A 12,825-nucleotide genomic window follows, 5' to 3' on the forward strand; every position below is an offset into this window, starting at 1 on the left:
GTTTATGTAAGCAAGGTAATATGCCACGTCATCAAACAGCGACTGAGTTTCGCCAACCCAAACAGAAGCTACAGCTGCAGCGCTGGTTGTGAACTTCTGCCTCTGGTGTTGACAGTTTGGTAAGAAAGCTGTTTCTCGTTGGTTTTCTGTCCTCACACGGTCACACCAGTGCTCCTCACCTTTACAGCTGCTCTTCTCTTCCACCCCGAGGTTCGTCGAGTGCTGAGTTTGATGCTAACTGACGCTTCTTCTGGTTAGCCAGCGGTTATTATTGCTGTTGTTATGATAGAAATGTCTGTTGTGACAGGAGCTTGAAAGAATGATTATCCTTTACTTGCATGGTGTTTTAAAAAATCCACTAGATTCTCACGAAGCCACACATCTACTGCTGTTATTGGCTGAAGTGACGAGAAAGTCGTTACACGTCCGCAGCGTTAGCATCCTTGTTATACGATGCTAGTAATTGGGCTAATTCAGGTCGCGTGCACTTCAATGACAGCAATCCTCACATATGTGTTGGCCTTTTCCCGGTGGGAGAGGGTGGTGTGTGTTGTCAGGGCGATGGCATCATCCTTGAGTTTAAATTAATTTATGACGCTACTAATTTTCCGAGCTGTTGTTGTTCTCTTTGCCTGGCATGGTTGCTTGTAAGTAAACAATAATTTGTAAAAGCAAAGTAAAGTAACAGTTTTACTTTTCCAAAAAAGTAAGTTTTAATACACTCGTGTAAAAAACGCTTGCTGTTAATCACCTTCCACTGTTTTTTTACATGGACACACACTGACCACTTTATTAGGAACACGCGTATACCAGTTTATTTTCCCACTTATTATTCTGTTGTGGCATGCAGAGCTAGGGCTGGAGGATATGGCCGAACATTTTTATCAATATAAAAAGGTTCATATCAGTCGATTGATAATCATAATAGATATAAAACTTTTATATATTGTGTAATAAGTGTTGAGACTGATTTTTCTGAGTTCTGGTTTCTTTAATGAATGATAAACGAGTAAACATATTTAACATATTTAAAAATATGTGTGAGTATTTCAGAAGCTATCAATGTGGTATTTTTACACACAATACCACACCTATATGGTTTTTGTTGATTACCATGCACATCACGTTGTGGCTACAGTTTACCATCTTCTAAGGACTATTACCAGAATAATGCAGAAGTCATCTCAAACTGGTTTCATTAAGATGACATTGAGTTAAGTACATTTTCCAGAGTCACCAAATCTGAAATCAATTGAGCACCTATGGGGCTTGGTCAGACAAGTGATAGGCAGCGTTGATATGGAGCAGAAATCTCAATCATAATAAATACCACAAATAACTGAGGCTGAGTAGAGGGAGCATTGCCCAGTATAATTATAGTGTTCCTAATAAACAGCTAGTAATAGTGAGTGAAAGTGTCCTTCGTAGCCTGCAGAAACGTGAAGGTGTAAACACGTTTTTGAGAACTCTATGTGGACAGGTGCTCCTCTCAACAATGTCTCATGTGCTTGTTTGGCTGGGTGATCTTCACACAGCAGCCCATGTTTCACTAACATGTGCTTCCAGCCTTGTTGGCGAAGATCCTGTTCAGTTTCTTGCACAATCCTGGTGGTGTGGAAGAATTCTACCAGCCTGCACACTACCTTGACCTCAGCCACGTCCAGTGTAAAGTTTGGTTTATTTAATTTCCATCAGAAAATGTTTAAATAAATTATTGGTCAAGTTTAAACTCATCAAAATAGTTTGTCCAACCAAGGTATTTTCACTTGAGCAGAAACAAGACAAGGCCGGATCAAGCTATTAAGTCCCAGCTCTTCTCTCAGATGACTGTAAGATTTAAAGATTAAGATTAAGATTAAGATGCATTTATTAGTCCCAAACACATGCACAGACATGCAAAGGCACACTCATGCAGGTAGGGAAATTTAATCTCTGCTTTTAACGCATTTGGTGCAGGACACACAGAGCAGTGAGCGACCATGTACGGAGTCTGATGGTATGGTTAGTCATAGCCATGTAATGCTGTCACGTGTCGTCAGGCACTTTTTTTAACCTCTACTGTTTTCTTAGTACAGATATACATTTGGTTCACACTGAAGCAAAAGTGGCCTCTCATAACATGAAGGTGATTCTACAAGACACAGCAGCTGAGCACAGACACGTTCAATACAACTTTGTAATTGCACAAAGCACAAGTGATAAGACAAAAAATATACAGTTAGACATCTAAGCAGATGTGCAAACTAAGGAATAAGTGCACTGTTGTTAGCATGTATAAATACAGGTGATCACAAACAAACCGTCCAATCTGGATTGTGAAACTGACCCTAATTTCTTTATTTGCTTTTGGCTCTGCAGAACTGAATGAGGTGCGTTCCTCTGCCTTTGCTGTTTTGTAAGTGCTGCTGCTGCCGGGATGGGCCAGCAGATCTCAGGTCAGTCGGTGATGACCCGTCTGCCTGAGAAGCTGGTGAAACACGTTGGCCTGGTGCGTGACAGTGGCTACCTCAACTACGAGGAGTTCTTGGGACGAGTGGCCGAGCTTAATGACGTGTAAGTCTGTAAAAGTGCAATGCTACCAGCACAAATGCGAAGTCATAATAATCGCTGTCAATCATTCAAAAATAAGTTGTACATTTTTATTGTAGTGGAGGTCAGTGGGATAAATAGCAATGACTGACTGAGAGGGATGTAAAACCTATGTGACCTTAATTACATCACAAAGGATACCTGAACCTGGATGTTTTATAGGATTTGCCATTTGTTCCAATTTGAGAGCTAATCCCCAGAGCTGCAGCACGATTCCATCAGTGGCCCATTTTATTCCCCTGGTCCATTTGGCCCAGCTTCTGCCAGTTTAATTTTAGTTTTCCCTGCCCTTAGAGAAAGTATTATTACCGCAGGATAATGTGTTTAAGGGAGCTAGTCTGTGTTGTTCCAAAAAATATTCCATTATATGAAATGAAACATTCATTACTTAATCCCATATATATTTTAGGGTGAGGTTGGGGCTGGATACTTTCCCAGTGTTGGTCTGTTATAACCTGTAGTTAAGTGACTTCAGTATGTTTTTAGACACCTTATTGTGTTACAATTTTAATTGTGCATTGATCAACATTTTTTTTTATTTTACTTTATAATTATCGATTTTTATTTTAAAATTTTTCATCAGTTTAAAATTAATATTCAACATAAATTATACTAAAAGTGAACAAGTCTCTCTGAAGCAACTTTATGTCCATAGTTGATATGCAAAGTCAGGATCTTTAAAATTTCAAAACCTTTGCATTTGTTATGTGTCTGACAGTGCCAGCAGTAAAAACACAAGCAATCAACAATCTAACATTCAGCATGGCCAAGAATGAAATCAAAATTTTGCACACACCTTCTTTTGTCTGCTGGATCTCTCTCAGTACGGCCAAGCTTGCTGCCGGACAGCAGAAGCACCTGCTGTTTGAGGTGCAACCAGGATCTGATGCAACAGCCTTGTGGAAAGTGGCCGTCAGGATTGTGTGTACCAAGGTGAGACCAAATATCCTTCTGCACACACATCACACGCCAACCCATGCACCGGTGAGCACCGTTTCATTTTGTGATGGACAAAGAGACAGATGCCTTTGAAACCGTTCACCTGCAAACTGTGTGTGGTGAAAGTTTGCAGAGGGCTATTTCTAATGTTTGTGCCAGTTTAATGGAGTCAGACAGATTTATCAGATTGGAAATATACAATTATCAGACAGATGTACCTTTTATAAGTCAAAAGCTTAATTTGAAGGACCAGTTTGTAAAGTCAAATTCAAACAAAATAATATATAGTTACATTATACAATACACATGCTCAATGGAGTATTGAGTTTCTTTTTGTCTGATTTAATTTCAGTGACTTCACATTTGTTTCCTCTATTTTCATGTTTCAATATAGCGCTGCTCACTACAATGTGGAGATCTCTGCTCTTATAATGACAAGTGTCAACTAGAATTGCAGCAATGCGGTTGAATGCCTTCTACAGATTCATATAAGGTCACTGTGATACTTACTTTTCACGTCTCAAATTAAATCACTTCATCTTTGAGTTCAAGTAACAACTGATCACAAGTAGAAGAAATTCCCTCAATTCGGTGAGACCAAATTCAATAGTCCAAATTTGTGTTTTTTAAACCACTGTGTGTTTAGTCTAAGTGAATATTTTTACTAATTTTACGGAAATCCCTTCAAGGCATTCTTGAGATATCTTGTTTACCTTCAGCAACTGTCTGTAGCCAGCGGGAAGGTATATACAAATGTTTTGATTCACAATTAATCCGTGGCAGGACAAAATAGAATATGGCGGGCTGCCAGAGTCTAGATCAGGGGTCTTGAACGTTATTCAGGCCAAGGACCCCCAAACTGATGGAGAGATGGAGCAGGGACCCCCTACTATATATATTGTGTTTTATATTTAACATGTATAAACATAGCTTCCCTGTTATTGTGCATTCAATTCTAAGCTATTCAAATAATACACAGGTTAATATATTCATGTTGTTATTATTATCTGTTCATGAATGTGTGAATTGCTGACTGAAAGATAACGTCCTCTGCTTCCATTTATCCGTTTCCTACAATATGTTGGATTCATGTTAATGTTAGTGTATTTAAAGAAAATTAAATTTGTTGGGAAAAAAATTGGTTGAAAAAAAAAGAAAATGTGAATAATATAAAAATGTGTTCAATCAACCAAAATTTCCGCTGACCCCCTGTTGAAGAACTCTGGTCTAGATAATTAATAGAAAACACTAGTTCATATTGTATCCAGGGTTCGTACAGTCATGGAAAACCTGGAAAAGTCATGGAATTTTAAAATGTTATCTCCAAAACGTTTTGGAAAAGTAATGGAAATTTGTGATATTCATATTTTCATGTCGTTCATTTTAGGGATGGGCATAATTCATCGACGATTGATTAATTGGTTATCATGAATTTCGTAGATGACATAATTTTTTAATCTATGAAAACTATTGTGTGTTCGCTATGTGGCAGAAGGTCGGAATACACCGAGATTTCACAAAATGTTCGGTCATGGAAATTTGGTTTAAAGTTATTGAAAAGTCATGGAAAAGTCATGGAAATCCATTGGTCAAAATGTGTATGAACCCTGTGTGTCTAATTTCTCTCTCTTATGTAAGAAGTTGTAATCCACACTGAAAACTTTTAAAAATATAAAAAGACCCTATGAGTAATGTGACTGCCTCTCCCTCCTCTCAGATCAACAAGGAGAATGGTTCGTTGGAAGCATCGCGGATCATGAACCTGTACCAGTTCATCCAGCTGTATCGTGACATCACCAGTCAGGCTGCTGAGGTGCTGTCTGCAGAGGGAGCCAGCCAAGACCCATCTGGCCAGCTCCCTTCCACAGGCTCCTGCCAGGCCAGCATGTGGATGGGCAGGTCAGTGACTTGATCCTGGGTGGCTGTGGCTGAGGGGTAAAGTGGCTGTCCTCCATCCTGAAGGTTGGCAGTTCGATCCCTAGTCTGACCAATCTGCATGCCGAAGTGTCCTTGGGCAAGATGCTGAACCCTGAATGGCCCCCCATAGAATAACAAAGTGCTGCGAATAGATGCACTGTATGAATGTGTGAATGTAAAACTGTACTGTAAAGCACTTTGAGTGTCATCAAGACTAGAAAAGCTCTTTATAAATACAAAACCAAACCACCCAAACCATCCTTGTCAAAAGATTTTACCACAATGTAATATTTTGACATTAAACCGTTTGATTTGAACTCCTTGTTTCAAGTAATTCCTCAAAGACTCTTTGTGGACAAATGCGACATCAGCTGTTGAATGCAGGCCCTACTTGACAACAAATGTTTTTTAAGTTTTTGAATCAGCTGTGTGTTGTTGTGCTTCTAGTCAGGAAGACTAATGACTAGTGTTGAATAAAGTATCACAATCCCCCATTTTATTCGTATTGACACTTTGATTGACTATTTTTTATTAAGAGCCATACATTGAGGTGATGTAGGACAGAGGGACAGTGTGTAAGTTTGTATGTGTAGGTGTTTGCTTCCATTCCCTGCATAATCTTATTATGTACAATAATTAAAATATTAATATGATTATTCTCATGATCAATTATTATTAAACACTTTTCCACAGCTGCTTCAGGATTGGGGCAGACACACATTAAATTACATTTCATTTAGCTGACGCTTTTAATCCAAAGCGACTTACAATAAGTGCATTCAACCCCGAGGGTACATACCAAGGACGACAAGAATCAAGAAAGTACAATTTCTTCAAAATAAAGCAAAAATACAAAGTGCTATAAGTAAGTGCCATTTAAGTGCTACTAAAGTGTTATTTTCCAAAAGTTGTTAGTATTTTTTATTTTTTTATTTTTTTTATTCAAGGTAAAGTCGGAAAAGGTATGTTTTTAGTTTTTGGCGGAAGATGTGTAAACTTTCTGATGTCTGGATGTCAATGGGGAGCTCATTCCACCAATTAGGAGCCAGGTCGGCAAACAGTCATGTTTGATGAGTGTTTTGCTCGCAGTGAAGGAGCAACGAGCCGATTGGCCGAAGCAGAGCGGAGTGAACAGGGTAGGGTGTAACGTTTGACCATGTCCTGGATGTAGACTGGACCGGATCCGTTCACAGCATGGTACGCAAGTTCTAGTGTTTTGAACCGGATGCGAGCAGCCACTGGTAACCAGTGAAGGGAGTGGAGGAGAGGAGTAGTGTGAGTGAATTTAGGTTGGTTAAAAACCAGTCGAGCTGCTGCATTCTGGATGAGCTGCAAAGGTCGGCTGGCAGTAGCAGGTAGACCTGCCAGAAGGGAGTTACAGTAATCTAGGAGTGAGATGATCAGAGCCTGGACCAGAACCTGCACCGCCTTCTGAGTGAGAAGGGGGCATATTCTCCTGATGTTGTACAGCATAAATCTACAGGACCGTGGTGTTGCAGTAATGTTTGCAGTAAGGGAGAGTTGGCTAACGAGTGTTACGCCCAGGTTCCTAGCCGTCTGAGTGGTGGTTAACACAGAATTGTCAAAGTTAGTAGTCAGGTCGTGGGTGGGAGAGTCTTTCCCTGGAAGGAAAAGTAGTTCAGTCTTGTCAAGGTTAATCTTCAGGTGGTGATGAGACATCCACTGAGAGATGTCAGTCAGACAGGCAGTGATTCGTGCTGCTACCTGTGTTTCTGATCGGGGAAAAGACAGGATTAGTTGGGTGTCATCAGCATAGCTATGGTAGGAAAAGCTGTGTGAGTGAATGACAGAGCCGTGGGAGTTGGTGTACAAAGAGAAGAGGAGAGGACCAAGGACAGAACCTTGAGGGACCCCAGTAGTGAGGGGACAAGGTTCAGACACAGATCCTCTCCAAGTTACCCTATAAGTGCTTTCATTGAGGTAGGAAGAGAGCAGTGAGAAAGCAGAGCCTGAGACACTGAGGTCCTGAAGGGAGGAAATGAGGATCTGGTGGTTCACTATGTCAAATGCAGCAGAGAGGTCTAGAAGGATAAGGACAGAGGAGAGAGAGGCTGCTCTAGCAGTGTGAAGCTGCTCAGAGACAGCAAGGAGGGCAGTCTCAGTCGAGTGACCTGCCTTGAAACCAGACTGATGAGGATCAAGAAGGTTATTATGGTAAAGATAGGAGGAAAGTTGATTAAAGATAGCACACTCAAGAGTTTTGGAAACAAAGGGGAGGAGAGAGACAGGTTTGTAGTTATTTACTTTAGAAGGGTGGGTTTCTTCAGGAGAGGATTTACTCTTGCCTCCTTCAGAGAATTAGGGAAACAGCCAGTTGACAGGGAAGTGTTGATTAGATGGGTAAGAAATGGAAGAAGGTCAGGGGCAATAGACTGGAGAATGTGAGAAGGGATGGGGTCAAGGGGGCAGGTGGTCGGGCAGGCGGAGGTTATCAAGGTCAGAACTTGGTTGGGAGACAGGGGGGTGAAAGAGGAGAGCAAAGGGGATGAAGATGAAGTTGTTGGAAGTGTGGTTATAGAAGGAGGATCAGAAAATGAAGAGCTTATGTCATCTATCTTTCTTGTAAAGTAGTTGACAAAGTGGCTTGGTAGAAGGGAGGAAGGAGGAGGGGGACTGGGAGGGTTGAGGAGGTTGGAAAAGATGGAGAAGAGTTTTTTGGGGTTAAAAAATGAGGCTTGAATTGCAGTTTGGTAAAAAGTGCGTTTGGCTGTGGAAATAGAGGCAGAAAAAGAGGAGAGAAGAGACTGATAAGATAGCAGGTCGTCCAGGTGTTTAGATTGCCGCCATTTCCTTTCTATAGGCCCAGTATCCTGGGTGCTGTTTTACCCAAAATATTTAATAAAGATATATGAAAAAGAAAGAGCCTTTTGGAAAGCTTAAGCCTGTGAATGTATGTGTGAAACCAAAGTTTCAGATTTTCAGTTTGTTCCAGGAGGTTAATAAAGAACTCTGAGTTTGATAAAGTTCTTACTCACGGTGTCAGCTCAGCTCAGCTCAGGCTATGACACACGGTGCACTGACTCCAGGGCTTTATCTTGACCTCAGAAAGAAGCAGGCACACACCTGGACCTTTAAAATAAAATAAAAAAATAAAACTTTATAACAGAAGGTACAGACGGACTGTATGGTTCCCTGTGCTGTGTGCTGCAGTTATAGACATGTTTCCAGTTAAAAAGATGAAACTTCTGGAGAAATTAAGTGTCAAAAACATAGATTTATATGACACTGAATGAGAACAGACTCCCTCTTCTATGTTCTCTCATTAATTTTGTTATTTAGGAAAGTTTCATTTTGAAGTCATAATGGTTTTACTCTGACACTAGTAACTACCACCTTATACAGGCCTATCTAAATTAACTCTATTGATGGCATTTAATTGCAGTTTTAACTATCCTGGGGTTTGGGTTCACACCATAAACAATTTTGCTCAACCACAGTATAAAAATTTCAGATAAAGTTGTAATAATTAATATTTTATTGATAAAATGAGCAAGTGTAATGGAAAATGGGTCAATTATAACTATAACAGCTTGCTTTTTTTGGTTTTCTGGCCCCCGTTTTCTAAAACTGATTGTAGGAAGAGTTTTGGGCCGGCTGATTGAGGGTAATGTCTCAATTCTCAATCAGTTTTTCTTTGATTGACAAATCCCCATCAAGTAAAGTATTAAAATGCATCTAACAAAGAGCATTTAGTTCACAAATAACTTATCGGCTGCTCAGAAGTGAAGAAACACCTTATGTCTTTGAAATATTTCAAAGTTTACCCCTTTTTTTGTGTTTCTGTGCAGAGTGAAGCAGCTGACTGATGAGGAGGAGTGCTGTATCTGCATGGACGGGAAGGCCGACCTCATCCTACCCTGTGCGCACAGCTTCTGTCAGAAGTGCATTGATAAATGGTAAGACGACAGAAAAAGCTTTAGTTTGGTTCAATAGTTAATCGTTTACTTTGTAAATCATTTTTATCACAGAAAAGTTTTCATCTCTCGTGATACACACAACAAATGGTAATTATTTTCCTGCAGGAGTGGGCAGAGCCGAAACTGTCCGATATGCCGCCTGCAAGTGACTGCTGCCAATGAATCGTGGGTAATGTCTGATTTTCCCACAGAGGATGACATAGCTGGCTATATCCTCAACTTGGCTGATGAGGCAGGCCACCCACACAGGCCTTAACACACTGAGCCAATATGATAAGGGACATTGACCTGTATCAAGGAGACTACACTACACTAAATGTCACTTTTGAGAGGCAGAGATTTTTTTTCTCTTCAAAAGCTAGCAATGCAGAGGAGGATGTTGTTGAGCTTTTGCTTTTTTTATTTGTCAAGGAAAATAATAAGGAAATGATGTGCTAGGTATGAAAAAAATCAACTAACTGAAATATAACTGTGAGGTCTCTGAAGTTTTATTGCATGTAGCATTTTATTTTTTTATCATCATTCCTATCGATTTGAGACACAAAACTAAGGGATTTCCAACCCATATGGAAAGTACAGATTAGCCTGAATTTACCCTATATATATATATATATATATATATAAATTACCCAATGGATCCATGATTTATGGCCTTCGAAAGATAAATCCAAATATGGATTTATCTGTTAGTCTTTCTAGATAACTGAAATAGAGGATTTTTGTTTTTTTTGCCTACAACCATTTTTTTCTTAAATCAGGACATTCCTATTTACAGCTAAATACCAGCTAAATTGAAGGGCATTTTGAGTAAAGTTTTCAGCAAATTAGCTGAAAAATTTACGATCGGTAAAATAATGTGTTAATACTCGACTCACTTAAAATACAGGAATTTACTTGTAACCCATGTATTGTAGATAACCAGGTAAATAACCAGGAGCACAGCTCTTACAGTACAAAAACATTTAGGTTCAGACAAACTAGACACTTTAAAATATGAATGCTGATCTGAGGTGAAGTGAAGTTTTTCATACTAATATCATACAAAATAGGTGAACTTATAGTAGCTCTCATATCAAGGGAGCTGACTTCGAGTAGAGATTTGATTGAAATGTTTGATACCACTCTTATGTCTGTCTTTGGTTACCTGATATCATCTCAGAGCTAAGAAATAGTCTTGCCCACCACATGAAACAGCCAACTGACAAGGTTCTATTGTAATTTTGATATGGATGTGTTGATAAGTTATCTTTAGAGGTGCAGGCTGGAGCTGTCTGTGTAATTTACAGATTTGTGAGTGGGGTCGATCTTCTCATCCGACTCCAGCTGATAACAAATAAACGTTTCCTGAAATGTAGAACTTTGGCTTCATGAGCAAATCGAACACACTGAGACGCAACTTTCTTCCTTCAGAGTTTCTGGTCAAACAGTGAAGCCAAATGTATTTTCCACATGTAAAACTGAGAGGTAGTCTGTGTAATGTAACGCTGCATGTTTATACCCCAGATGACACGCGATATTAGCTGTCATGTGAACATGTTATAAACTGATGCTCTGATCCACTTCGGACCCGACTCTGGGTGTACAAGACTAAATAGTTTTACATGATTTTAATAACTTGGCTGGCTGTGCTGTTTTGTTTACTGTTGGAATTAACCACTATTTTTGTTGTTCTCATCTTTAAATGTTTTATAGATATATTTTTCCCATTAAATAATTACACAATATTAAGATTATTTTACTCAAAGTGCTGGAGTAGTACCGTTTTTCATATTTCCAAAGCTGTTTATTAGCTTTGATTTGTCATGCCATTAATTCAAGATTTATTGAGACGGGCAGCTTTTATAGAGCCTGACCTCTTAAAGGATCACAGTAATGTGGAAGATTTTCTTTTCTTGTTTCCAAATGAGTGAAATCACAGGAAGCACCTTTAGTAAAGTGGTTGTGATTTATGTGAAATGGATTCCATGCTGAAGTATTTGAAGAAATGTGAATATGTATCAACCTAATTTGAATTCGATTCATAAATGTATGTTTTAATAAAATGTAAAGCTTTATTTAAAGATGAAGAATAATTAATTGCTAATAGTTTTTGGTGACTCTGAGTCAAATTTGCATTTGATTGCATTACATTTAGAAAAAAAAATCCCGGCATGAGACAATAGCTTCAATATTATTAACAAAAATTTGACATAAGAATTTGACACAGTAGTAATTTACTTTGTAGCATTTCTTTTCTCTTCTGTTAGAAGACCAAAAACATGATTTCTTATTGCACAAGAAGTATTTTTGGTTGTTGATGCTGACAAATCGCACCTTAAAACCTGTAGCTCTCCATCAGTGTATGTGCACTACAACAGCAGCTGATCTTATCTCTGAGGTGTAGAATAGAATATCTGATGACACTGTAATCTAACTTCAGTTAAAATGATGTTGAGGCGTTTTTCACCAAATTAATCAAGTGTTTGACCAGAGGCCTTCTGCTCTGCAGGCCACATGACTGCGTGGTCTGAAGACAAATTTATAAAAAAAGATATATTTAAAGTATGAATGTTCAATTAAGTTCCAGGGTCATGTTTCATAATTCCAATATATGACTCATTTATTGCATCTGAGCCTACAAACGCTCCATTCTATGTAAATGTCTTTGAATATGCCCTAATCACTCAACCTGTTGTGTAATGTAATGTTGAATCCAAAAGGTGGAAGCATCGTCCTTTAACTTTACTGATAGCTGTTCTGGAATCATTGGAGCTGTTTCATTTACAAAACTGAATGGAAGGTGTGTGTAACCTGGTTTTGTTCTCACTGTATAATCCTAAATAAAGAGGTACTTGCTTGTTTGCACTTTCAAGAATTTGTGTTAGGATGGATTTAAAGGTTGACAACACCTCTTGTGGACATGTTGTATAATTGACCATTTAAACATATTAATCTCATTCAAGCATGCAAAGAGAATTGTATGCAATTAAAAACCTTAATGATTCAATCTACCACTTATTAAGCATTCAAGCTATATTTTTGTATGATTATTATTGCCTTTATTTCTTACATATTACCCCAGTGTTGTACAATTATGTTTCACATAACAGCAGGATAATAATCCTCACAGTCCCTTTAATAAAATCCAGGGATCATAGTGTGTTTTAATCATGAAATGACTTTATGACTTTGACACTAGGACACTTTACGAATAACAATAACTTAACACTTTGCACAATCCCTTCTGCTTACTGTATATTTTTTAGTTAGGTTTACTGTTTTCTATTCTTTATTTGATGTTCTCTATATTTATAATTGCACAAACACACCACAGCAAATTCCATGTATGTGTAAACCTGCTTGGCAATGAGCCTGATTTTGAAATTATATGATTTATTATATACATTAAATATACACAGTGGTTGATAGGGACAGGAATCGGCAAGGACTTCCCAATACGATA

At 38.6% G+C, this 12,825-nt stretch overlaps 1 protein-coding gene across 2 annotated transcripts; it reads left to right on the forward strand.

The window, feature by feature from the left end:
• Nucleotides 1-12,223, forward strand: rnf141 (ring finger protein 141). 2 transcript variants are annotated; one of them, XM_062389294.1, is made up of 6 exons: nt 1-119; nt 2,359-2,553; nt 3,414-3,522; nt 5,246-5,427; nt 9,255-9,362; nt 9,489-12,223. In XM_062389294.1, the coding sequence occupies exons 2-6, from the start codon at nt 2,417-2,419 to the stop codon at nt 9,637-9,639; spliced, it is 687 nt and encodes a 228-aa protein (XP_062245278.1). In that variant the 5' UTR covers nt 1-119; nt 2,359-2,416; the 3' UTR covers nt 9,640-12,223. The 2 variants fall into 2 exon arrangements, with proteins under 2 accessions (XP_062245278.1, XP_062245277.1); XM_062389293.1 differs by having other exon boundaries at nt 57-210.
• Nucleotides 12,224-12,825: the final 602 nt, after the last annotated feature.

The sequence above is a fragment of the Platichthys flesus genome, chromosome 6, assembly GCF_949316205.1.
Source record: "Platichthys flesus chromosome 6, fPlaFle2.1, whole genome shotgun sequence".
Taxonomy (NCBI): Eukaryota; Metazoa; Chordata; class Actinopteri; order Pleuronectiformes; family Pleuronectidae; genus Platichthys; species Platichthys flesus.